The sequence below is a fragment of the Diadema setosum genome, chromosome 1, assembly GCF_964275005.1.
Source record: "Diadema setosum chromosome 1, eeDiaSeto1, whole genome shotgun sequence".
Taxonomy (NCBI): domain Eukaryota; kingdom Metazoa; phylum Echinodermata; class Echinoidea; order Diadematoida; family Diadematidae; genus Diadema; species Diadema setosum.
The window spans coordinates 14,108,575-14,132,453 of record NC_092685.1 but is presented as its reverse complement, the minus strand read 5'-3'; the positions used below and the strand labels follow the sequence as shown (position 1 = coordinate 14,132,453).

Genomic DNA, 23,879 nt, shown 5'->3' with positions numbered 1-23,879 from the left:
TAATATGACATTCCTGCATTCTTGGGAGACGCCGCTTCAAGCCGGCAATTGCACAAAATTCTGAATTCAAAAGGACTCGTTTAGAACACACAGAATACATTAACATGTGACTGGCATGTATTTTGCAAGATACCGCACCAGTTGGTGTTTGCGTTTCCGTGGCCTATAAATCAGCTGACGCCGGGTCCAGTGGGTGTGAGATGAGTTGGTGAGCCCTACATCTGCAGTGATTTACACCCTTATTCACATTCTCAGACTGGCTACTTGTTAAAGGCGGAAGTCCTCTGAAACCAGTTGGTTTGATTTCCATTATTCCTCACAGCTGAACATTTTTAAATTGGAACAGCACCAAAAAAATTAATCATCCTTCACTTTGACAAGCACTGACTTATTCCTCTTCAATCTCCCCCCCCCCCCCCCCCCCATGAACTGAAATTAATGACCAAGAACAGTGGATCAAAAAAAGGTTTACATCAATGTCCAGAGACTTTTGGCCTCACACACACATACACACACAAAAACCAATGATGTTGAGAATGATGAAAATCTCGCCCCCTAACAGAAGCACTGTGGTTGGAGATGAAGGTAAGGATCCATTGCTGACAGAATCAAGACGTTCCTTCATGTAACAAGTCTTTGGGAAATCATCATTATCTTGGAACAGAACGGGGTCCACTTCACAGTGCCTGTATATCTGTGTGGTTGTGCATGGCAGCTGTTGGATGTGAATGTGGTACTTTTTTAGGAGGCCAGAGAAGAAGACACAGTAATGGATGACGTAGAACAAGAAGAAAAAGTAAAAGAAAAAAATGGAGCAGAAGGAGAAGAAAGAAAAACAAGAAGATGAAGATAAAGTAGAAGTAGAAGGAGGAGGGGAAGATGGAAAATGAGAAGTGGAAGAAGATAATGAAGAAAGAGGAGATGAAGTAGAAGAAGATAAAGAAGAAGAAGGAGGAGGAGGAGGAGGAGGGGGAGGAAGAAGGATGAGGAGGGGGAGGAGGAGGAGGAGAGGAGGAAGATGATGAAAAAGAAGATGGCAGAAAAAAAGAAAAAACAAGCTGACTGGAAAGGAGAAAAAAAAAAAAAAGAGAAGAAAGAAGAAAGGCAGGTGTGTCACGGAGGGCATAGGAGGTATCTGCTTGACTGGAATGCGCTTTGCCGAGGATTGAGCAGTCAGGCCACAAACCATTCCAATACAAACCTCCCACACCCATCCAATTACCCTAACGGGGAAAAGAGATTCAGACCGACACGCTGGCCAAGAAATGCAAGCCATATGAATAAACATGGTTTGACTGCAGGGCAGAGCCTCAGATTACGTGATTTCCGAATCACTGGGACAAACGGAAATGTATGAGAGTGTGCTCAAACACAAGACACACTTCTCGTGAGTTGTTTCTTCACACTACAGCAGTCACAAAACAAAGAAAATAACGTCATATCTCATTGAAATTGGCAAAATGATATAGATACCTTACTAAGTCTACCATGTACAAAAATTACTTTGTTTCCATTTCCTTTGAACATCTATGTAAAGCACAATCGAAAACTCATCTAGCTGCTAAAACTCTTCAGAGAGTAAACCTTTACAAGAATTAATGTGTCTTACCTTTACAAGAATTAATGTGTAACATCTACATAAGCACTGCAATCCAATATTCTAAATGAATAAAACACACAGCGTATCTCACTGCCTTAATGCATGGATTATCGGGATCATGAGATGACATCTCTCCAACAAGTGGAACTTGGAATGCAATTACACAGTTGATATACAATGTAAAATGATATGTAGAAGAGACGCCCTTCACCGCATTTCATGGTCATGAAGCGACTATCACGTAACCACTCTGCGTAACTCGCAATCTGCCATGTTTACTCTTGTACATTGTGTCTTACAATGTATCCTATCACAGATAGTTTCACACTATTCCGAGTTGGTGTGTTTTCTCTCCACATCACAGTAAACATCAGGAGTGAGTGACATATCAGAAGATGATGGTCCAGACCTATTCAAAATAACGTACGCCACAAAGTTGTCATCCTATTTGACACTCAACCGAGAATATATCAGGTAGTGAAACTACAAGGAATTTTGATCTCCAGAGGGCAGCACACCACTTATGTCACTTTTTTGACATTTGGAAAGGATCCTCTAACACTGCATCTTTCCAGTTACATAGGAAAGCTTCAGTTATTAAGATATCATACATAGCAAGCCCCCAAACCACAACAATCAAATTACCAAACAAAAGACAACAAAACAAAGATACTTTTTAACTATGTTAATAATGTAAACAAATACAAATTAATTGAAATTTTATCCAAACAACAACTGTCATTTCATTTTTCTAACTGCCGAAAGTTCATTGACCCCGCCTATGACCTTTGACCTTGTGGTGATCTTCAACTCCCCAAGGGACATTTACCATCCAAGTTTGGTCACAAATAGACACAGGGGTCAAAAGTTATGAGCCATAATCGAAATGCGCCGTAAAAACTTAATATTGGGCCCTAAAAGTTTGTTGACCCCTGTCTGTGACCTTTGACCTTGAGGTGACCTTCAACTCCCCAAGGGACATCTACCATCCAAGTTTGGTCACAAACGGACATATATATCAAAAGTTATGAGCCATAATTGAAACACGCCGTAAAAATTTAACATTGGGCCCTAAAGTTCATTGACCTCTACCTGTGACCTTTGACATTTTGGTGACCTTCGTTAAATGGTAAAATGTGTAACTTTGTATAACCACTCTTCCCTCCAAGTTTGATTCAAAGTAAAGTCCTCAGTAGAGAGTTATTCAAGTTTCTGTAGTGTTACGGACGGACGACGGACGGACAGACGCCGCAGGCGATCCCTATACTGTAAAACATGAAATATTCGCGGCATGAATTTTTCACGAATTGGAGCCGACAGCCTTTTTCGTGGCATGACATTTTCGCGAAGTGCCACTGGCGTTCAATGCATATAATGTAAACATGGACTTTCGCGTGCATTTTAATTTCGCCAATCTTGGCGCTCGCGAAATTCGCGAAATTAAAGTGCACGCGAAAATTCCTTGTTTTACAGTAGTCTCCCCACACCTCTGGTGGGCTCGACAATAACTAGGGACAGAATCCACAACTAATATACTGTTTAGGAAGAGGCTGAAAATCATGGGAAACTGACCAAAAAGCTTTCATTAGACTGATCAAACTGACAGGAATGCTACGGCAGTCCACATGCTAGTTATAAAACATGTGAAAAACAACCTACACATGTAAGAGATACATGTACTTGTAACACATTTTGCCAACAGTACTAGAAAAACCGAAAAATAGCCATATAAGATATGCGACATCCTGTTCAATTTAAGTGTTGCTGGTCTTCAAAAACAAACTACAGACGATAAAGTCAACACACAAGTCTGGATATTATGTACACTCTTTAACCTCTAGTAATTCTGCCATATTTAGCCATGTTTTATTGCATTAAAAGCTAGCAATGTTTGCCATGAGGTATTTTTAGGCATCTCCACATAATGGCATTTCAGTTTTAATCTCTACTTCATATTGGCTAAAAATATAATCACATTGCTGAGCAAACAACAGTAGCAAAATCTAATCTAATATGATATTAAAACAAACACTGTGTGAGTACACTGCATTACATATACGCACGACATGGAGGAATACATGTACACACAAACATACACAGACCCAGACACAGACACACACACACACACACACACACAGAAAACAACCACAACCTGAAATGGATTACATGACAAACACTAAAAAAGCCAAGGGTCATAGCACTATAGTGATCATCAAAAAATACATAAATAAATAAATAAGAAATAAATGAATCTCACTGCCCAATCACAAGTTTCAGTCTGAAATAGATTTAATTTCATTTCACAAAAGGGCATGTTACATAGTGCAAAAGCACCCTCTCTACTGGAAACAAATTTCCAAAGGTCAGGCACATCAAAAGACTACAAATGATTTGAGTTAATCTTTCCCCTTCTACTCTAATGAGATGAATCAAGCATGCCAATGACTTTGGCTTTTAGCATGATAAAATGGCTCAGTATGTCATATATCTTTAATAGCAGAGAGGAAATATTTCCTGTTTTACTTCTAACGTACAAATTCATTCAAATAAGAGTTTCCACTTGGGCATTTATCCACCACGATATGTTTAAAGGGTGTGTACAGTTCTGGTCGAGGTGAGGATTTAGCTTTTGATATTTTGAGAGATATTCAGAAACCAGTCTATGAGATGTCAAAGAGCATGCAATTCTAAAGGGTATCAAAAGTTTATTTGATGAAAATCGGTTTTGAAATGGCTGAGATATCCAAAAACAAGGTGAAACAAAGAGATCCTAATAAAGTTGTGGCCTGTCGCCTTTTATCATTATCACTTCTTTGGATATCTCAGCCATTTGAAAACCAATTTTCATCAAATAAACGTTGAATCCTTCTTAAAATTACATGCTCTTCCATATTTCATAAGAGGTTTCTCATTATCTCACTTAGAAATGTTCAAAACATGAATCCCGTACCTCAACCAGTACTGTACAGTCCCTTTAAGCTTTAGAAAATGACAATTTTCACTGAAAGTCTGCAACTGTTCCTCTTGACCTTTCCCCCTTCACTCCTGGGATATCACTCACATCATTATTTAAATCTACTTTTCCAACAAAGTGAGATAAACACTAAACATAACTTGCTGAAGCTGTGGCTACAAATTGACAGTCTTAGCCAAAGTATAATGACCAAGACTTCTTTTTATGTCATTAAGATAATTGTTTAGTTGCATATACACTCCTAAAATTTTACCCGCAGATATTACCTTCTGAAGTTGAAAACATTTTATCTCATGAACAGTGACCCATGACATTTTGCTTCAATCTCATCATGCAAACTAGGATCTTATTATTTTTGCCATTTTACATCCCCACTTGACATTCCTAGCAGAAGTTGAGATGACATTTTGAGTTAGTTCATTAACCTTTGACATTTTGACCTCAATGAATTTTGACAGATGAACCCATAGACAGAGGGATTGAAGGACAACTCAGATATATGCCTCGATCACTCTTCTGGAGGCGCAAGCATAACTAGAAAAGCACTCTGAGAGCGCAGATCTACACCAAGCAGCTAAGTTCCACCTATATACACATGCTGAAAATCATCCAATTTCCTACTATAGAAGCCTTTTATTTACGTCATCAGCTTCCAGCTGCATGGCGCTTTGCCTGAGCAGAGCATGCACTTTAGAGCATGAATGCAAGCCTCAACTACGCGGAGCTTGAACTCCCAAGTTCATTGACCATATCTATTAACCATATCTATCTTTTATAAAAAAGATTAAAATCATTCAAAAATCCAAAAATCCATAAAAATTCCTGAATCACTACTAAATTTTAATCACCTGTTCCTTGTGTCATTATCAAATTTCCCTGCAAGTTTCATCCAAATCCATCAATAACTTTTTCAGTTACTTAGCACACAGACAAACAAACAAACAAACCAACACAGATGAAAACATAACCTTCTTCCTTGGTGGAGGTAATAAAAACACAAACCACACAGGCTTTACATAATTTCAACTTCTTATCCAATCATATGACATTACATTCATGTTCGGGGGGGGGGGGGGGGGATGTGGGTTAAAACATTCTAGTTGTAACCTCAATATCTTCGGCAATTTAATGTCTGTAGAGGGTTAAGCAGATCCGTATTGGAGAAATGCACGCAGAATTTTCTTACCCTTTTTAGTCCCAGGCCTCTCTCGTGCATGTAGCCCAAGTTGAACATGGCCTGGGCATTGTGCTGCTGCTCAAACGCTAGCCTGTAGTGCAGGGCGGCGGTCTCATAGTCCACTTCAGTGCCAAAGCCATAGTAGTGGTAGTCACCCAGTTTTACCCTGGCATGTGTGTAACCTGGGTAAAAGTGCAAGACAGAAAATGACCATAAACAACCAGATCCTCGTATAGAATGACACACAGGTTTACTTGTGAATGGTCACAGGAAATAAAGTGTCCTGCTTATTCAATCTTTCCTACAATTTCGGCTTTGACATCAAATTTTGATGCAGCATACATCATTGACAGTGAAATCATTGATGAACAAATGGCCATAGTCTGTACTTCAAGGTACTGACAGAAACAATATTTTTGGTTTGAATTTTGTTAACTCAAATCCACAACAAAATAAAATATGAGGATCTCTATTCTTGTTTCTCAACAGGCTACAGTCTCTAAAGAAAAAAAAATGCAAACTTCAGCATCTAACTTTGATGATGAAAAAGTTTCAGCACTCCTAGAGGTACATCACTTGTGTGGATAAAATAGATACAAAATTTCAAGGTAGCCACACTATGTTTTGAAATGGGCAAGATAATGGGGGGGGGGGGGGGAATGATGTTCAGAAATTAGAAGGACAACTTTAATATCCAACTAATGGTATTTATTTCCAAATTTCTTCCATTTACTTTACTCCCAGGCCTCTCTGCTGGAAAGCAAAACAAATATGCATAATCATGTTGCTATGAATACTAGGACCACTTGAAACATTATTTTGATGTTCCTTATTGTGCATCCCAACTTCTTCCTTCTTGGACAGACAAGTGCTGCCATGTGTCTTGAAGGATACAGGATAGTGATGGAGTTGGACAATAACAAGCTATTTCTTACTTGTACCAGTCATCAACAATGTCTTGAATATCCCAGTAGCTTAGCAATTTGTGAATTCCATCTTCCATTAATTACTGAGCAATTAAATGAGAGGTCTCCTCACATGAAGAAGTGACATTCTCCTGCAAAAAGGCATGCATTTATCTTCACAAATCTAATTGCACCGAAAAGGAAATTTTGCCTGGGCACAAAGTCTATTTAACATTAATGTTAGTAATGTCATCTATAAATCATTCAACAAAAGTGGGATACAAAGAGGCTGTATGCAGCAGCTCCAGGAATGACAAAGACAAAACATGAATGACGTGTCAGTATATACCTGTCAGTATGAATGTGTGTATAGCGACCGGTCAAAGACTTCATATACTGTACCCTCATCACTTGAAATCCTTGACGAGGGGGCATTCAACCTCATATCTCTACAGTAGCTACATTGTACATCATGTGTAGAAAGGTTGTCGATTTCAAGGTGGATTTCAAACTTTATTCAAGATGACAGCGTTATCACTGTGACATTCTAAAAATGGAGGTTGAGGTGCTTGAAGATGCCAAAACAAATTCATGGCATTTCCTGATTCTCAACCCCAACCCTAACTACACTAAATTTCCATATCCCACTGGGACAAAGGTCATCTCTAAGGAACACTGGCAGTAAAATACATTTTAATGAAGGGGAAATTAAAAAATAAAATATAACAGCTGTCCTCCTGTAAAACTAGAAATATTGACAGCATGAAACTTTTGCGAATTGGAGCTGACGACATTTTTAGTGGCATAAACTTCGAAAATTGCTACTGGCACTCAGTGCATTACGCAGACAAAAACTTTCATGTGAATTTTACTTTCGCGAATCTCGGCTGTTCATGAAATGAACAAAAGTTTCATGCATGCGAAGATTTCTTCTTTCACAGTATCTCCTGACTTGAACTCTCACCTTGTGCTGCCGCTCTCTGCCACTGGAGGAGGGCCCGCTGGTATGTCTCATTCAAGCCAAACATGTTGGCCTCACCTACAGAAGGGAAAAAGGTACAATCAGGGGGTGTGTCACATGTCATACGTTCCTTTGGCAAACATCACAAAATTTTGCAAGATTACGGAATATCTCCCCATATCATGCATGAAATCTTAAGGGAATACACCTCAGAGTTTTTCAAACAGCAATGAAAAACAAACCTTATGTCAGTCAAGAATATGTCCCTGTTTTGTACTGAGAATGACAGTTTGAATTTTTTCAAGGCGTGAATAAATTTACTGGAAATCCAGTATTGTTTCCCCCTCCATCAAAAGATTCCAGTTTCATTATTCTGAGAATTACCTTCCTCTACAATATACCAGCTGATAAAATGAATCCAATTTTCATGGTTACAAGAAGGATACATGAACTTTAAGTCCATCTTCAAGTTTAATAAGATCAGCATGAAATGACAGTATCCTGTGTTTGTGTTTTCAAGGATATTTCAATTTCCAAATAAAAATGAAAAAGACAATTTCAGACTTTTTCATCTAGTCATACGTATGCAAAATAAAATAAGTGATAAAGGAATTTGCCCTGTAAATTTTACTAACAATATGAAGTGAAATCTAAAAACATGAAATAGAATTAAGCAGGGAAACCAACAGCACATCATAATTAAAAGTTGATCTTAACTTCAGATTGTCTTAAATCCTTTGCTTAAAAAAAAATGTACCACTGCAATAGTAGGTCATCCTACATGGCTTCCACCTGGCTCATGTCAAGAACTTTTTATCCTTTTTTCATTCCACCCACTACTATAGCATCTGTCATCACTGCCAACATCACACCACAAATTTCTTTGGAGGAATTTTATAGGGGGATTTATAAGATTTCATCATAGTGTTATCATCAAGGTATTTACATTCCTACAATTTTTTCATTTTCTCTCATTTTTAGGCCATGCTTGGTTGTTTTGGCTCTATTTGTTTTTGTTTTGTTTTCTCATACTTGTCTTTTGCCTTTCTCTAGCTGGATGGGGGGGGGGGGGGGGGGACACATGGCACCTGTACATTCAGACGGATCCAAACAGGCTTCTTGAAGAGAATGCTCATAAATGTCTGCCTGCCTATCATGACCTGTCACTAAGATGGTGGCATTTATGGGGGGAAAGATAAATCAGAGCTGTTTTGCCCGCCCGACGTCTGCAAAGTTGAAACACGCTATGAAAATCCATCAGCAGCCCAATCTAAACAAACTGGAATGCCGGCGGACACATCATTCTTTTGAAGTGTACGCGTATGCAAGACCTCCCAAAGGCACGGAATATACTCTTCCTTGGCTGTTGATACAGGTATACAGTCGAGTTGTAAATCAACAATTGCATTACAGCGCGCGGATGCTGGCAGAAATACTACACTGGCATTTGTCTGTTTACACAGAGATAAAAGATGCATAAAAACTTCATCATTTCTCTTCTTCGCAAGTAGATTAAAAGAATATTTACAGGCCTTGCTAATCTATGATTAAGGAGGTATTTGTCTAGTTCTGCTTGAAAACAGCTGGAATGTGGGATGCACACAAGAGTAGAGGAAACCCCCAACAGATGCCAACTCTCACTATGAATGATGTGCCTGGTAAATATTGCAACCTTCATCATTCACCCAGTAAACTCTCCTAATCTCATTGAAAATGCAACATGGAAGGCTCCAAGGATCTACAGCAAAGGAAGTCTACATGCCATTGTGTTCTCCTCTGAGGGTTCACACCTCTAACAAACTTACGAATATATGCCATAATGGCAAGAGTGTTATGGATGCCTTTCCCATCATTAAACCTATCAATTGAGTCATTTAAACATGACACAAAGTTTCACTTCTTTGCCACATCACAATAGACCAATTTGCAGTATCAAAGAGATGGTTCAAATGACCCCGAATCTTAAAAATATTGAAACAAAAGTGTTGCAAACCTAGATATCACCCACCTGTGTAATCTAACTTGCTTTTATACCAACATTCAACAAGCTCCCTTGAATGTTTAGGAATGTTCTTCCACTGCAAAGTTTAAAGAAACAGTTTAGGTGCTATCCATGCAATTGCTCATTTAAACTCTGTGCCTCATTATGTTGTTTTTCTCACTTAACCTTTTATCTGCTCATGCACAGATATGTCACTTCAAAGATCTGGCTCATTGATTCATGCATGCAAGCTCACTTTGTCTCTCTACATTGTACTTGATTGCAATATTGAAGTCATGATTCTAAAGAGCATAGGAAACAAATCAGTTACCATGTTTCATTTAAGGGTTTAACCCTAACCAGGCTGGGCTTTTTGGCCTGTTCTGTGGCAGGGGGAGATTTGATTCAACACCCCCCCCCCCAGATCCCAGCTGTAAATCACGCAATCACCCTGAAAATTGGCACATACATTACCTGTCACGTAATCTACCTAACTATAAAAGAAAAAATTGATTAAAAAAGAAATATATTATATCAATTAATATGCGTGAAATTTATGCATAATGTTGCATGGAATCAGATTATTTGGTATAAAACACTAAATAAAGCTCAAAACAGGCACATTTTTGTGTAAATATTCTTTTTAGTGTCCTTAGCAAATGTAAGAGAAAAAAAAAATGTGCCTATCAGAAAAAATTTCTTAGGTATTCTATTGTTTTCTGTATTTCTTATGTATTTCTTTGTTTTTCGAGTAAGTAGTGTTTTTCGTTTAAGTATCATTACTATCATCATTATGGACAGTCATTTGACCTTTTTTTTTGTGTGTGTGTGTGAGTGTCAAATGATAAGACACTTTGAGACATGGACAGAAAATAAATGCATTCATTGAGGGGCAATTATTTCTGTCACAACAGTGCTCGGGGACTAAGATGCAGATGTGTGCACTGAGTAATCAATATTCAAAGTCTCTAATTTGCTGTTAGTGGCAGTAAACCGATTTTGGTGTAATACCGACAATGGGTTTGCATACGCACACTTGCCGTTATCAAATTCTGGAATTTTATTTCCCTTACAACCCATAATCTAAATGATGAAAGTACACTCTTACCCAGATTGTTGCCTAACAACAAATAACTACAAAGACTGATTTGTGCAGAATACACCATACTTAATGAAAAACACAATACTGCCTTTTTCATTGCTTATACCAATATTTTCTGAAAATCTGACGTCAAAAGGTAATCAATAGATGCTCGCAATGACATGTACACCTATACCAATGCCATTCACAAAAATCACTTAAGATACAAACAGGCAAGCCTGAAGAAAGATTCAAAAGGAGGTAATATGATGAAAACTCTTTGAATTCTGTTAATAATGTAAGCGCATTACAGGTGGCTACTTTGTATTTCGCTATGCTTTCGTATATTTTATTCCTTTCTTTTGCTCTTTTTGCTCTCTTTTCTTTCACGTCCCTTTCCTTCCTTTCATAGTTTTCTTTACTAGGTTGTTTAAGAAGACCAACACTTATAGGGACCTATACATTACAAGCTTTGCTTTTTAGTAGGTCCCCATATTTCATGTTTGTTAATTTGTCTTCTCTTGTATTCTTTGTAATTACGATGCTATGTTCAATCTTATGTTCAATCGATCGTATCATGTTTGATGTTTTGAGATGTGGAACAATAAAATCAAATCAAATCAAATCAAATCAATCCCTTTCCTTGCTTCCTTGCATGAATTATGAGTAGCATTATCATTTTTTTTTTCTTGATGCATTCATTACCCACTACACATTCCATTGTTCCTATTCATTCATTTCTCCAAAAGACCCGCAACTTAAAAACAGAATCACTGGTATTGTAATTGGACTTCAATGTAATATAATTACTTTTCTCTATGATACTGATCAAGGTCGAAAGACAAACAGCATTACATCATTGACTAATATCTCAAAACCCAATTATTTGGTCAGTCACATAATGTTTGATAATGAAATTAGCTAGAGATGCAAGGTAACCAGAAGAGAGGTTATCAGACAAGGAAATAGCTACAACTCTGTGCAGTGTAAAGAACTCGACAAGAAGAGTCACAGTTTGGGCACTTTCTGTCCTGTTACACCATCCTTCCATCCAGTAAGCAAAGATGCATGGGTGATTGAACTGGCCTTGCTTTTCACAAACTATTAGGTGTGATTAAATTTAAGGTCTGAATGAAACTGTCAACTTGACAGCTCCTCTGAAGCACACACATCATCTGATATTTATCAAGTCTAATTTTCTGCAAATTGGGACTTCCTGACGTTTTCGCTAGTACTTAAATGTGCAATCGTGGAATACAGTAAAGGACAGCCAAATCAGTATCATTCACTCATTTTCACGGAGACGTGTATGCATCCATTCACACATTTTCACAGAGAAGTGTACGCATCCATTCACACAGTAGGCACCCTGAGATTTAGGTACGTATAAACTGTATCATCAGGCAATTTGTTCATGTACTGTGTAATGTATACTAATACATGTATGTGTGTACATCATATTCCTGGTGGGATCACAGTTGATATCATTGTGTGCTATTAAATTTGTAAATAGCACTTAACTTGTGAAATTCATAAATGAAAAGCCATCAAAATGTATGGAATATAGAGTACTTGCTGGATAGAGAAACATTCTCCTCAGAGCTTTTACTCTTTGTCTGTTGAACATTGTAAACATCACTTGCAAATCATGCAGGGAAAGGGGGGGGGGGATAAAACAGTGTCATTATTACTTCTCATAGTAACTTGCCAAACTCATGATATGATTGTATCAGATATAATACTCTTTCAATACTAAAACTTCACCAAGTATTCACCATGTTCTTCATGAAAAGTTAAGTGGAATCAGGAGTGCGACTCTCTCAAAGGCTTCCATTTTCTGTGTTTTGCATTCTGAGCTGAGAGGGCTGCATGATAACACACATTAACTTGCCCTGTCTCATATAATGGTCTCTTGATTGTAAGGCAGAACACTACTGTCTGAATTACGTCACAAGCATGCATGCTTCTAGTCTACCATATTATCTCTACACACTTGATTTGCGTATAAATCTACTGGGTTTATAAACAGACTAGAACTACAGATCTTCACGACTCAGCTGCCTATTCACCAGGAAACAGGAAAATTTGTTACTGAACGCTTGCATTTCTTGCTGGCTGAAACCAAGCTTGACTGCAAATCTTACTGCTCTAAAACACACACACACACACACACACACACATATACAAAACAACATCCAGAGAACAGACACAGTCTCATACTCAATCTGTCACTGGATTTTCTCTTAAATACTCTCTTTGCTACTGGCAGTGCATCGAGCCAAGATATGTTCACTACATCATGGAAATATTAATGGTCTTGATAAAGTAGCAAATGGGCAGTCACTCTCACTATCCAGAACAATCATTCCACTACTTTCTGTATCATAAGCCTGAACAGTATACAGAAGTTCTATCGCATTCTCTTGCAAGAGAAGACAGGGGGCGCTTCATCTCACCTTTGTCAAGGAGGAATGCCACGTTGCTCTGGGCAACCTCATAGCCCAGCTCGGCGGCGAAGGAGTACAGCATGAGTGCTGATGGGATCTTCCTCTCCACGTAGGCCTTCCTGGCGGACTCTAGGAGACGACTCCACTCCCCCCTCTCAGCAACATTCTTGTACAGCTACCGTTTTGGATGGACAATATAATAAGACACGAGTCAGAACATGAGAACTGATGGGTGTACTCCCAGTCAGGTCATTGAAGTCTGTGAGCAGTCAGTGCATGCAATATGCACTCTGTGTGATGGTCAGGCAGCAAACATGCACGAGCTTGTTGCCTGCACACTTCACTGAACAGCATCACATTGTGCACATACACATCACACGGGCATGGTGAGTTTTCTGATGTGAAGCCAGCTACAGTGGGAAGTGCTGTGGATGTGTTGATAGTCTGCAAAAGGCTCTTAAACATGCACCATTTTGAGCTCTACAAATACAGTCCATGATATGGATACCACATATAGAATGTAATTCCCAAATGAATGTATCTCATGATGTCAAATGCATTCCCAAGCCACGAGGAAATATTCATACAGAAGATTGTCTTCTTTAAATATAAAAACCAATTTTCAGTTCCTGATAAGAAGGCAAGACAAGTTATTACTGATGGAAGAGATACTCAGCATGATGAGTCCCTCTACAAGTCACATCAATGTGAATACATTCACACCTGTACCACATCACCCCAATATTCATAAATGTGAAGTATTAACATATCATTTACATATCTGAATATGCATATGATAACTCGGTCGGAAAAGGTGATAAGCCCATCATCACTGAATATATCATACATAAGTGACAGAATGTCTCATGACCCTTGAATAATTGCACATAACATACTACATATGACATGAATTTTGATTGTTTGATGCATAGAGACATTCAAAATCATTTATCAGTGAAAAGAGACCCTTCATACATGTTTGTATTCATGTACTGTGCATTTCCTCTCTACAGAATAAGACATTACAACAAACATCTGAAAAAGATTACCCACTGAATGCACATTTTGCTCTTGAGGAATGTTTGGATCAAAATAACTCTTTTGTCACTATGGAGACAAAACATATCGCAAGGATGTTTCTTTGTTGTCACATAACATCACATCAAAATCACTCTCAATATACTTTACTATTTTCTTTCCAACCGGTAAACTGAGGAAACTAGAACAGCATGTCTGAGAAGAGCGACAGTTGCACTTAAAGGGGGTGGCTAGTAACTGATCAGTGGGAATATTGGGGGATGATTGTTCCAATCCTTGTGGGATTCATTTAAGAGTACATTATATACATATGTATTGTTGTGTGAAAAGTGTTTGCTTCAGAATGGTCTCATATTCAAGTAATGTGCAGTTCAATGTTTCCAGGATCGTTAACGGGCCCCGTTAACGATTGCCCCGTCACTGTACAAGCATGCTAACCTGGAAACATTAAACTGCACATTACTTGAATATGAGACCATTCTGAAGCAAATAATTTTCAAACGACAATAGATATAGAATGTACTCTTAAATGAATCCCACAAGGATTGGAACAATCATCCCCCAGCATTCCCAGTGATTCCCACTGATTCAGTTACTAGCCATCCCCTTTAAATGTAATGTCTCCCTGAGATAAAGGCGTTTCCAGTACCACTTTGTAACAGTGGAAGGAAATAATCATGCAACCTGCACATGTGACCTCATGCCACTGACCTCCACAGCTGTGTGACATGACCTCATGACCCCCGTCCCCGTGGCGTGCATCTGTGCCAGGTTGTAGATCCCCAGGATGTGACCTGACTGGGAGGCCAGGTTAAAATACTTCACAGCCATCTTGTAATCCCGCTTCACTCCCAGGCCACCTGTTTGAAAGCACAGAGAGAAAGAAGAGAGAAAAAGAAAAAGGGAGGGGGTAGGAGTTATAGTGGAGGATGAGAAATATGAGAGACAGGTTACGAAAGGTGTGAAAGTAGGCAATATGGCTTTGAAGGGGAATACATCCCAAATACAAACACGGATTCAGTTCAAATGATGCAGAACACTGTAACCCGACTAGCGTCATACCCCACGATGGGGCATTGTGTAGCGCCATCTTATGTTTGTAGGATGTACAGTTACACACTGCTGTCATGGCGGCCAAATTTTAGCAATTGGTGATAATGATCCCAATGCCAGTTAAGCACTGTTATGACATGTTTAATGTAATTTGAATAATGATAATAACACTCCTTTAATAATTTTAGATGAACTAATAAGAAAAAGTTTGGCCTGCTTATTCAATCTGTGCAAGAAGTTGTAGGTAATTTCTTATCTTTTTGAAAATCTCATATCAAATTTACTTTGGGAGAACCGAGATCCATAATTTAAAAGTAATTGAAATATTTGTTGTTGTTGTTGTTCATTGGTGCTTTATAATATTCTTGCACAAAGCAGCGAAATTGCTCTTACCCACTTTTTTTTTTGGTACTGCATGGTTGTTGTTGTGTTAAAAAAAAGAAACTACATGGTACACTGCAAAAAAACAAAAACAACAACAACAACAACAATTAAACGAAATGGCAGATTTCTACTTGGTATCCCAGGGTACCCCAAAAATGCATAAAATGCAGAAATTTTAGCAGTACATATCTGTGAAGTTGGGGAAAATAAGACAATCCATTAAAAAAATATGAATTTTATGAAGTTTAGGTTATGCTTTCATCATTTGATATCAGAAAGCTCTCCCCGCCCCCCGGGAAAAAAAAAGTTACAAAAATACAATTTTTACAGTACCATCCTCATCAAATGAGAAGGCCAACGCTATTTGTCGACAAACATCTCACAACCTAGATGAGTCATTCACAAATAATGCAATAAGAAAGTGGACACGAGAGGCTGTGGAGCATCTCATTGTTACTAGTACTCACTGTAGTACATGGTGCCCAGGTGAAGCTGACCATCCACGTAGCCCTGGTCTGCTGCCTGTTGGAAGTACTGGAAAGCTCGGGTGTAATCCTAAGTGTGGGTTGGATTGGGGTGGGGGTGCGAGAGGGGGCAGGGGAAACCAAAGGAGTAATCCAGGGTGACACAAGTGATACAAGCATAATGCAGCACATCTTTTTCAACATTTTCATTAACACTGAATAGTATGGTGCATTGGACAGGTAAAAAAAAATTGTGACTCACAATGACTCACCACAATCAATCGCATTCAAGACACTAAAACCTGCCACACGAGGAGGATAGGGAAGGATATTACAGAACTGCTGAGCACTGCCAGTTATATCTTTCTCAGTGTCTCAGTTTTGAGCCTTTCTGATAATCACAACAGAAGGGGGAATGACTTTGAAGCTGACATCAAGTCCTATTTGAAAAGGGGAAAGCAATTCAACAAAGCACACATATCATATACCCATTCATCCATTCATTACATTATTACATTCATTCATTCATCTATTCATTCATTCATTCATTCATTCATTCATCTATTCATTCATTCATTCATTCATTCAGTCAGTCAGTCAGTCAGTCAATCAATCAGTCAGTCAGTCAGTCAGTCAGTCAATCAGTCAGTCAGTCAGCCAGTCAGCCAGCCAGTCAGTCAGTCAGTCAGTCAGTCAGTCAGTCAGTCAGTCAGTCAGTCAGTCAGTCAGTCAGCCAGTCAGCCAGTCAGCCAGTCAGTCAGTCAGTCAGTCAGTCATTCAGTCAGTTATTCATTACTTTATGGTCACAACTGGCTACATACACACTGATTGCCTTCTTTTTGTCATACTTCACATATCCAGCTAAAGCCTTGATGCCTTTTGAATTTACTTGAGTTTCGTGATCCTTTTTTTTTTTTTTTAATATTCCTGTACAGGTGCCACCTTAACCTACCCTGTCCACTCCCTGGCCATGCAGATAAAGGAGACCAAGACCATTTTGCCCAATGGGGTTGTTCTGATCAGCGGCCTTCTTGAAGTACTTCATGGCTGTATCATTGTCCTGCTTCACCAGAGGGCCTCCTTCGGAATACATCTTCATGAATGAAATAGAGATAGACTTATGACAACAATAACACTAACAATTACAATCAGCTTATCTGGGCAAGAGAGATCCTAGGTTTTCATTCATCATTGTTACATACAGTTGAACCTCTATTATCCGGCCTCCCTTTATCCGGATCTCTCTATTATCCGGACGCAATCTCGCCGTGATTTTTTTTTTTTTTTGATAATTACGGGAAGAAAGGGGGATTCCCAACTCCTTGAGAACTCCTACCCAAACACACATGAATTACATATTACTTCCAATATGATTAACATACATTGCATCAAATTTCCTTCCAAATTGCTTACCTTCAGACATTTCAACATCCCGAAACATCCCCAAATGTAACAATGAAAAGGTTGCAGTATACACATTACTACATGTGGCACTACAATGGGCTAAATCAGTACATGTGTATGTATATGTACATGTATAAAGCATTGAGTCTCCCGTATCCGGCCAAATCCCTTATCCGGATGAGCCCCGAACCCGACTTGTCCGGATACGAGAGGTTCAACTGTAGTTGGAATTTGGATGCTTTCATACATTTTCACATAATATACACATACCTTTGGTACATATTCAGTATACAGACACATGTAATATTGACTGAAATTGATGAAGGGGATTTGATAGTGATTTACACCATTACCAAAATTTCAATGGGCAAAGAATGAATAGTACTAGCTATATGCCATATAATTTTGTGTTCTTTTTCTTGAGACTCTTGTCAAACAAGAAATAGATGTGAGGGGAGATGGTACTGTAATCAAAGTAGCCAACTTTTAACATGAATTGCGTGCAGAATGTGTTTCATCGTATCATGAAACACTCTATATAATTGGATTACCAAATGTCATGGCTAGAGCAAACGATAGATCTTGTTCTTGGTCAATTACCTTTCCTAAGTAGGCCTGTGCAGTTGCATCCCCCGTCTCGGCAGCTTGGGTGAAGTACTCGAATGCTCTCTATGTGTTTTGAGGGAGAAAACAAGGAAAAACTGACAAGTGAGAGAGTAGAAAACTACATGACATTATTTTGTGCACTCTCTCTTTAGATTTTTACAGTGAAAAGTTTGTTGTGGTTTGAATTGGTACAATACAGCTTCACACTACATTCAAATCATAGCATCACACACAGAGGGGTGAACTAAAATTGCACAGTCTACAATCTAATGGCAACCGATGATCACTGACGATGTAGCAGAGAAACTTATGCTCATAAAAGTACATACCCCTCTCTCACCATTGAATTGACAGTGTAAAACCACCATTTCTTCATGATTCTAGAATATATGCTTCATATTTATATATATTTTCTTTCCTCTCTTTTTACAAAAAGCAACATAATGTTTGCTGTGTACTACATGCAAGTGTCCACTGCATGTGACAAGATCTGCATATAAATGCAGATTAATATCATCACTGGTACTGAAGGACATTTTGGATGCAGGGGAGGATATTGGTTAAATTATAACACATCCCATATGCCAAAAAAAACTTATGGAGACACACTCACCCTATGATTCTGGAGGACTCCACGTCCACCTTGGTAATTCAGCTGTCCTAATCCAACCTGCAGGAGGTCAAGGAAGGACAAAATCCAGATTATAACAAACAAGAGACCTAGTGGGTCTAGCGCTTACCTGTATCTCTAGTTCACCTTCCACACATTCTTACAAAAGAAATTACACACTATTTACCTTGTGGAGGGGCATTGTGTTCATTTGTATATTCTATCAAATTAGTGGTAATACCTGCCATGTTTGTAAAATTTTTAACTATGAATTCAACTATGAAATTGTGATTTAAAATTTAAGGACTGGCAATAATGTTGGTCCCCCTCCCCTAGTGCCAGGGGGCACCCCTTGGGCCACTAAGAACATACCTGAAGCACAGTCACCATTGGATTCACTCATAGCACTAACCCAGCCTTATCAATTATAGTTTGAGAAGATTTTTAAAGATTCGTTAATATTGGGGTTTTGGTATCCCAATGGGGGGGGGGGGGGGGGGGGGGGGGTGGGGGGGGGCATTTCACCCATTTCAACAACTGAAGATCCTGAAATAGCTCATGCACATGCACAAAGCAGAACAGATGTCACACGATGAATGATCGCAATAGCTCAGTTTAGCCTTCAGCTAAGCTTGGAAAAAAATTAATTCAAAACTCTTATTTCATGAAATGTAATGCCATGCTGACTGGATCTTGTAAATCACATAACTTGAGTTCTTGCACATTTTTACATCGTGATCATTTCAATCAAAACCACAACTGAATGGGACAATTTAGTGAGATAATGTTCCCTCCACATTTGCTCTGACAGCATTAAAAAAAAAAAAAAAAAAAGAGACTAACCTGAGCATTGACATCCCCCTTGTCGGCCAGGAATTGGTAGTACTGGATGAGATCGTCATCGAGCATTCCTGCATCCGCGTCAGGATCCTCGTTCTCATCAAAGAGGCGCACACGCATGGTGATTGAGCCACCAGCTGTAGAAACATTAGCAGCCACTGTGGAGAATAACCAGGAGGTGCTTTTAGTTATTTCATACAAATTTTTACTCTCAAGCTTTATCATCAGTCCTCATCATCTTACATAAATTGACAAATTTCTGAGATGATATTTGATATTATATTCCACATACTAAGAATCTTGCTATAGGATCGGTCAAGAGCTGATCACTTGATAAAGCGTAGTTTTTCCCATCACATCACCTGAGAAGAAAAGTTTGTTACACTCAATGATGATAGTCATTTTGTTTCGCTGATCTTTTAGTCCACGCAGTCCGAACACGTGATATAACTTACAATTTTGAGTACGTGCGAAATAAAAGTGTGTTGCACTGTGGTCTATCATTTGACCTGGGTCAAGTGATAGACCACAGTGCAACGCACTTTTATTTTGGTGCCACACGCCGGGCACGGAGCAAATTCGTTGTTTTGTCATCTATGCACATACATCAAAGTAATCTACAATTGTATGTACGTAACCTAAGCCCTGAGGATGCCTAAAGACAGCTAAAACGGTTTCAGATGTGGAAAAAAATGGGAATATCTAGGACCATGGATGTGGAATATAAATCAAATATCAACATTTAGTTTCAGGCAATGAGACACTATCACTTCCTCGGCGTTCTGAATGTGTACGTTACCTTTCCTCAAATGCGCTTCGGAAAGATAGCTACATCCAGATCGCCTCGGAAGTGATAGTTTGTCCCATCACCTTCACCAACGTTGATTATTTGCTTACTGGATACATTTGCCTTATGGCATGTAACTGCAATCTGCTTCCAGTGTTCAATGATATTCTATATATATATATATATATATATATATATATATATATATGTTTTCTTCTTTTTTCTTCAAGGTGCATTTCAAACAATACTACGATGTTATAAAGGAGACTGTTCCTAACTGTTCAAGAGCATTTTTTGCTGGAGTGTGGGCTGTTGGTGGTATAGACCATAGGAAATGTCTTGATATTGCCTGACTTTTATGTTCAGCAGCAGAAGTTCCAATAACAATAATTTCTTGCAAATTTGCATAGTGTGTTGTAGAGACATATATTTAGTTAGAGCAACAACAAAAACAAAAATATGAAAATCATACAAATGCTTTCACCTTTACAACAATAATGATAATGTGCAAAATGATAGTAATTATCATCAGCAGCAGCAGCACTAGCTAAAGAAGAAGTTGAAACAGAAGAGGCTAGTTCAAAGTTGTATAATTTTCACAATGCTGCTGACAAGATAATTCTAGATGAGTTAGAATGAAAGAATTAAAAAAAGAGGATTAATAAGATATTTGGAGCAGAATAACATGTCATTTATCGTACACTCATGCAGTGGAAATAATCAGTTGATTATTTTGCCATCAAAAACTACTCACCTTTACTTGCCACTCTCTTGTAATAAGTCAGGGCTGTTTCACAGTTCTGTGCAACTCCAACTCCTGACCAGAATCTGTAACCCTATTCATATCAAAGCCACAAATCATTATCCTCTTCGTATTCTTTAGTTTCTCATTTAAGGACTCTGACTGCCATAAAGCAGCTCAGACTGCAACACTTTAAATCTGACATCCTAAAAAATAACCAATCTCATACTCGATAAAATTCTGACACAGTTTCCAAATTTCCAAAGTTTTAGACATACAAGCCATGCCAACGGCCTCTATAAAAAAAAAAAAAAAAAGAATGATACTTTGACATTGTTCTTATGTTTCACTCTAGAATCAAAAGAAAAAAACAAAATCAGTATTTCCACGTGAGAAAGTAATATCAACTGATTATGTGAAATCAATGTAAATTAAGTATTGATGATCTACCATAACTAGGTATCTATGTATGTCACTAAACTATATGTATATATAGAAAGGTAAACAGGCTTCATAGTTCTCTAACTTTCACATGATGAATGCCTACAACTTAAAGCCCTTTAAACTTCCACCCCCACACCCCCCATTCCCCTCCCCCATTAAAGGGTGTGTACAGTTCTGGTCGAGGTGAAGATTTAGCTTTTAACGATTTGTGAGATATTCAGAAACCACCTTATGAGATGTCAAAAGCATGCGGTTCTAAGGGGTATCAAAAGTTTATTTGATAAAAATCGGTTTTGAAATGGCTGAGATATCCAAAAACAAGGTGAAACAAAGAGATACTAATAAAGTTGGGGCATGTCGCCTTTTATTATTACAGTGAAACCCTGTTATAACGAGGTCCGTGGGATTGGCGATATTACCTCGTTATAACCGGTACCTCGTTATAACCGTACGCATCAAAAACAAAGAAAAGCATAAGCACGACGTCATAATATACCCAACAATGAAAGTTAAGAACATCCTTTGCGTTGTTATTACACAATTATGGATCATTATTATCGAGAGAATAAAGGGAAATTATTTGTGAATTAGGCGAAAAAGTCGGGGTTGAAATAGGTTAATTCTTTATTTTTCTTCCGAAAATCTCTTCGCATAGTGCACGTTATGTTCTTGAGTAAGTATAGGCCTATATCATATTAAAATCACATTGTATAAAATGCGTTGTTTACCGTAACTTGCGAGGTATTTTTACGCTGTTGGTGTCAAGCGGGAATGCGATAATTTCATGAATCATTTCGGCTGTATTCTTATACAATGTATGATCGTTACGCCCGAAAGGATTAAAATGCGTTGTTTATTTTCTTCCGAAAATCTCTTCGCGTTTTGTACATCCGTTCTTGAAAAAGTAAGTGACAGGATTGAATTTAGAAGGTTGTGATCCTTTTTACGCAGATCTGTTCCTCATAGACCATTCTGAAAGAAAGAAAATCTCCATTGTGAAATGCATTGCTAAAATTGTGATAATGAACAGCCCCAGATCTATTCAAATTGTTAAATGCATTTGTTTCTTTTTCTGAACACCGACTAAGTAGCCTAACATGCGTTATTCAACTATTTTTACGCTACTGTCAACCGGCGAGATCGCGATGATTTCAGAGCAACATTCGTGCGTCGTTTAGCGTAACTTGCGGGGTATTTTTACGCTGTTGGTGCCCAGCGGGAATGCGGTGATTTCTTGAATCATTTCGGCTGTAATCTTATATAATGTATGTTCGTTGCACCCGAAGGGATTAAAGATGCGTTGTTCATTTTCTTCCGAAAATCTCTTCGCGTTTCGTACATCCGTGCTTGAAAAATAAGCGACAGGATTGAATTTATAGAAGGTTGTGATCCTTTTTACGCAAATCTGTTACTCGTAGACCATTTTGAAAGAAAGAAAAATCTTCATTGCGAAATGCGTTGTTAAAATTGTGATAATGAACAAACCCAGATCTATTCAAATTGTTAAATACGTTTGTTTCTTCTTCTGAACACCGATTAAGTAGCTAAACATGCGTTATTCAACTATTTTTACCTACTGTCATCCGGCGAGATCGCGATGATTTCAGAGTAACATTCGTGCGTCGTTTACCGTCGGTAACTTGCGAGGTTATTTTACGCTGTTGGTGCCCAGCGGGAATGCGATGATTTCATGGATCATTTCGGCTGTAATCTCATACAATGTATTATTGTTGCGCCCAAAAGGATTAAAGATGCCTTCTTTATCATCTGCCGAAAAATCCCTTTGCATTGTATACATCCGTTCTTAAAAAAATTGCGACAGGATTGCGTTATTCAACTATTTTTACGCTACTGTCACCAGGCGAGATCGCAATTTCATTAATGATTTTGGCTATAATCATTTTCATACACACGCATTTGCTAACCAGCAAAAGAACTGGAAGTCGGGACTACAAATGGAAAGGATATAATGTTGAGTTGCACACGCATTCCAATTTCCACATTTGCCACAAGTGTCGCTACATGAAAAGTTTTTGAGTGCGTTATCTTTTTTCCCTTGTTGCGCTGTGGTCTGACCTATAACATTACGCACGCGTGTGATCTCGCGAAAAAGAAAATTGAGTGATTATGTTTAATAATTTAGTAGGAACATCGAATGGTATTAATGTGTTTTTTTTGCGTGGTTTAGAAGAAAACATGGAAGGAACCGTTCTCTGCAAAATGGGAAAAAGACATGGATAGCGTGAATTCGATTTTCAATGTTTCATTTGTCTCGTGTTTGAAAAGCGGCAAGTCAATAAATGGTACCTCGTTATATCCGATCAAATTTCTTATGTTTCTCTTTATCATGATGCGCCGAAAATGTCCTCGTTATAACCGGA

At 38.4% G+C, this 23,879-nt stretch overlaps 1 protein-coding gene across 1 annotated transcript in view; it reads right to left on the bottom strand.

Annotated features, from left to right (window-relative positions):
• Positions 1-23,879, bottom strand: part of LOC140237122 (protein sel-1 homolog 1-like) — an 81,663-nt gene that overhangs the window by 47,914 nt on the left and 9,870 nt on the right. The window contains exons 7-16 of the mRNA XM_072317068.1: positions 21,067-21,148; positions 19,529-19,683; positions 18,689-18,745; positions 18,070-18,138; positions 17,018-17,158; positions 16,069-16,156; positions 14,876-15,024; positions 13,136-13,301; positions 7,621-7,695; positions 5,761-5,933 (exon numbers count right to left, since the gene is read on the bottom strand). Of these exons, the coding sequence (XP_072173169.1) occupies positions 5,761-5,933; positions 7,621-7,695; positions 13,136-13,301; positions 14,876-15,024; positions 16,069-16,156; positions 17,018-17,158; positions 18,070-18,138; positions 18,689-18,745; positions 19,529-19,683; positions 21,067-21,148 (1,155 nt within the window). The remainder of the gene's footprint in view (positions 1-5,760; positions 5,934-7,620; positions 7,696-13,135; positions 13,302-14,875; positions 15,025-16,068; positions 16,157-17,017; positions 17,159-18,069; positions 18,139-18,688; positions 18,746-19,528; positions 19,684-21,066; positions 21,149-23,879) is intronic.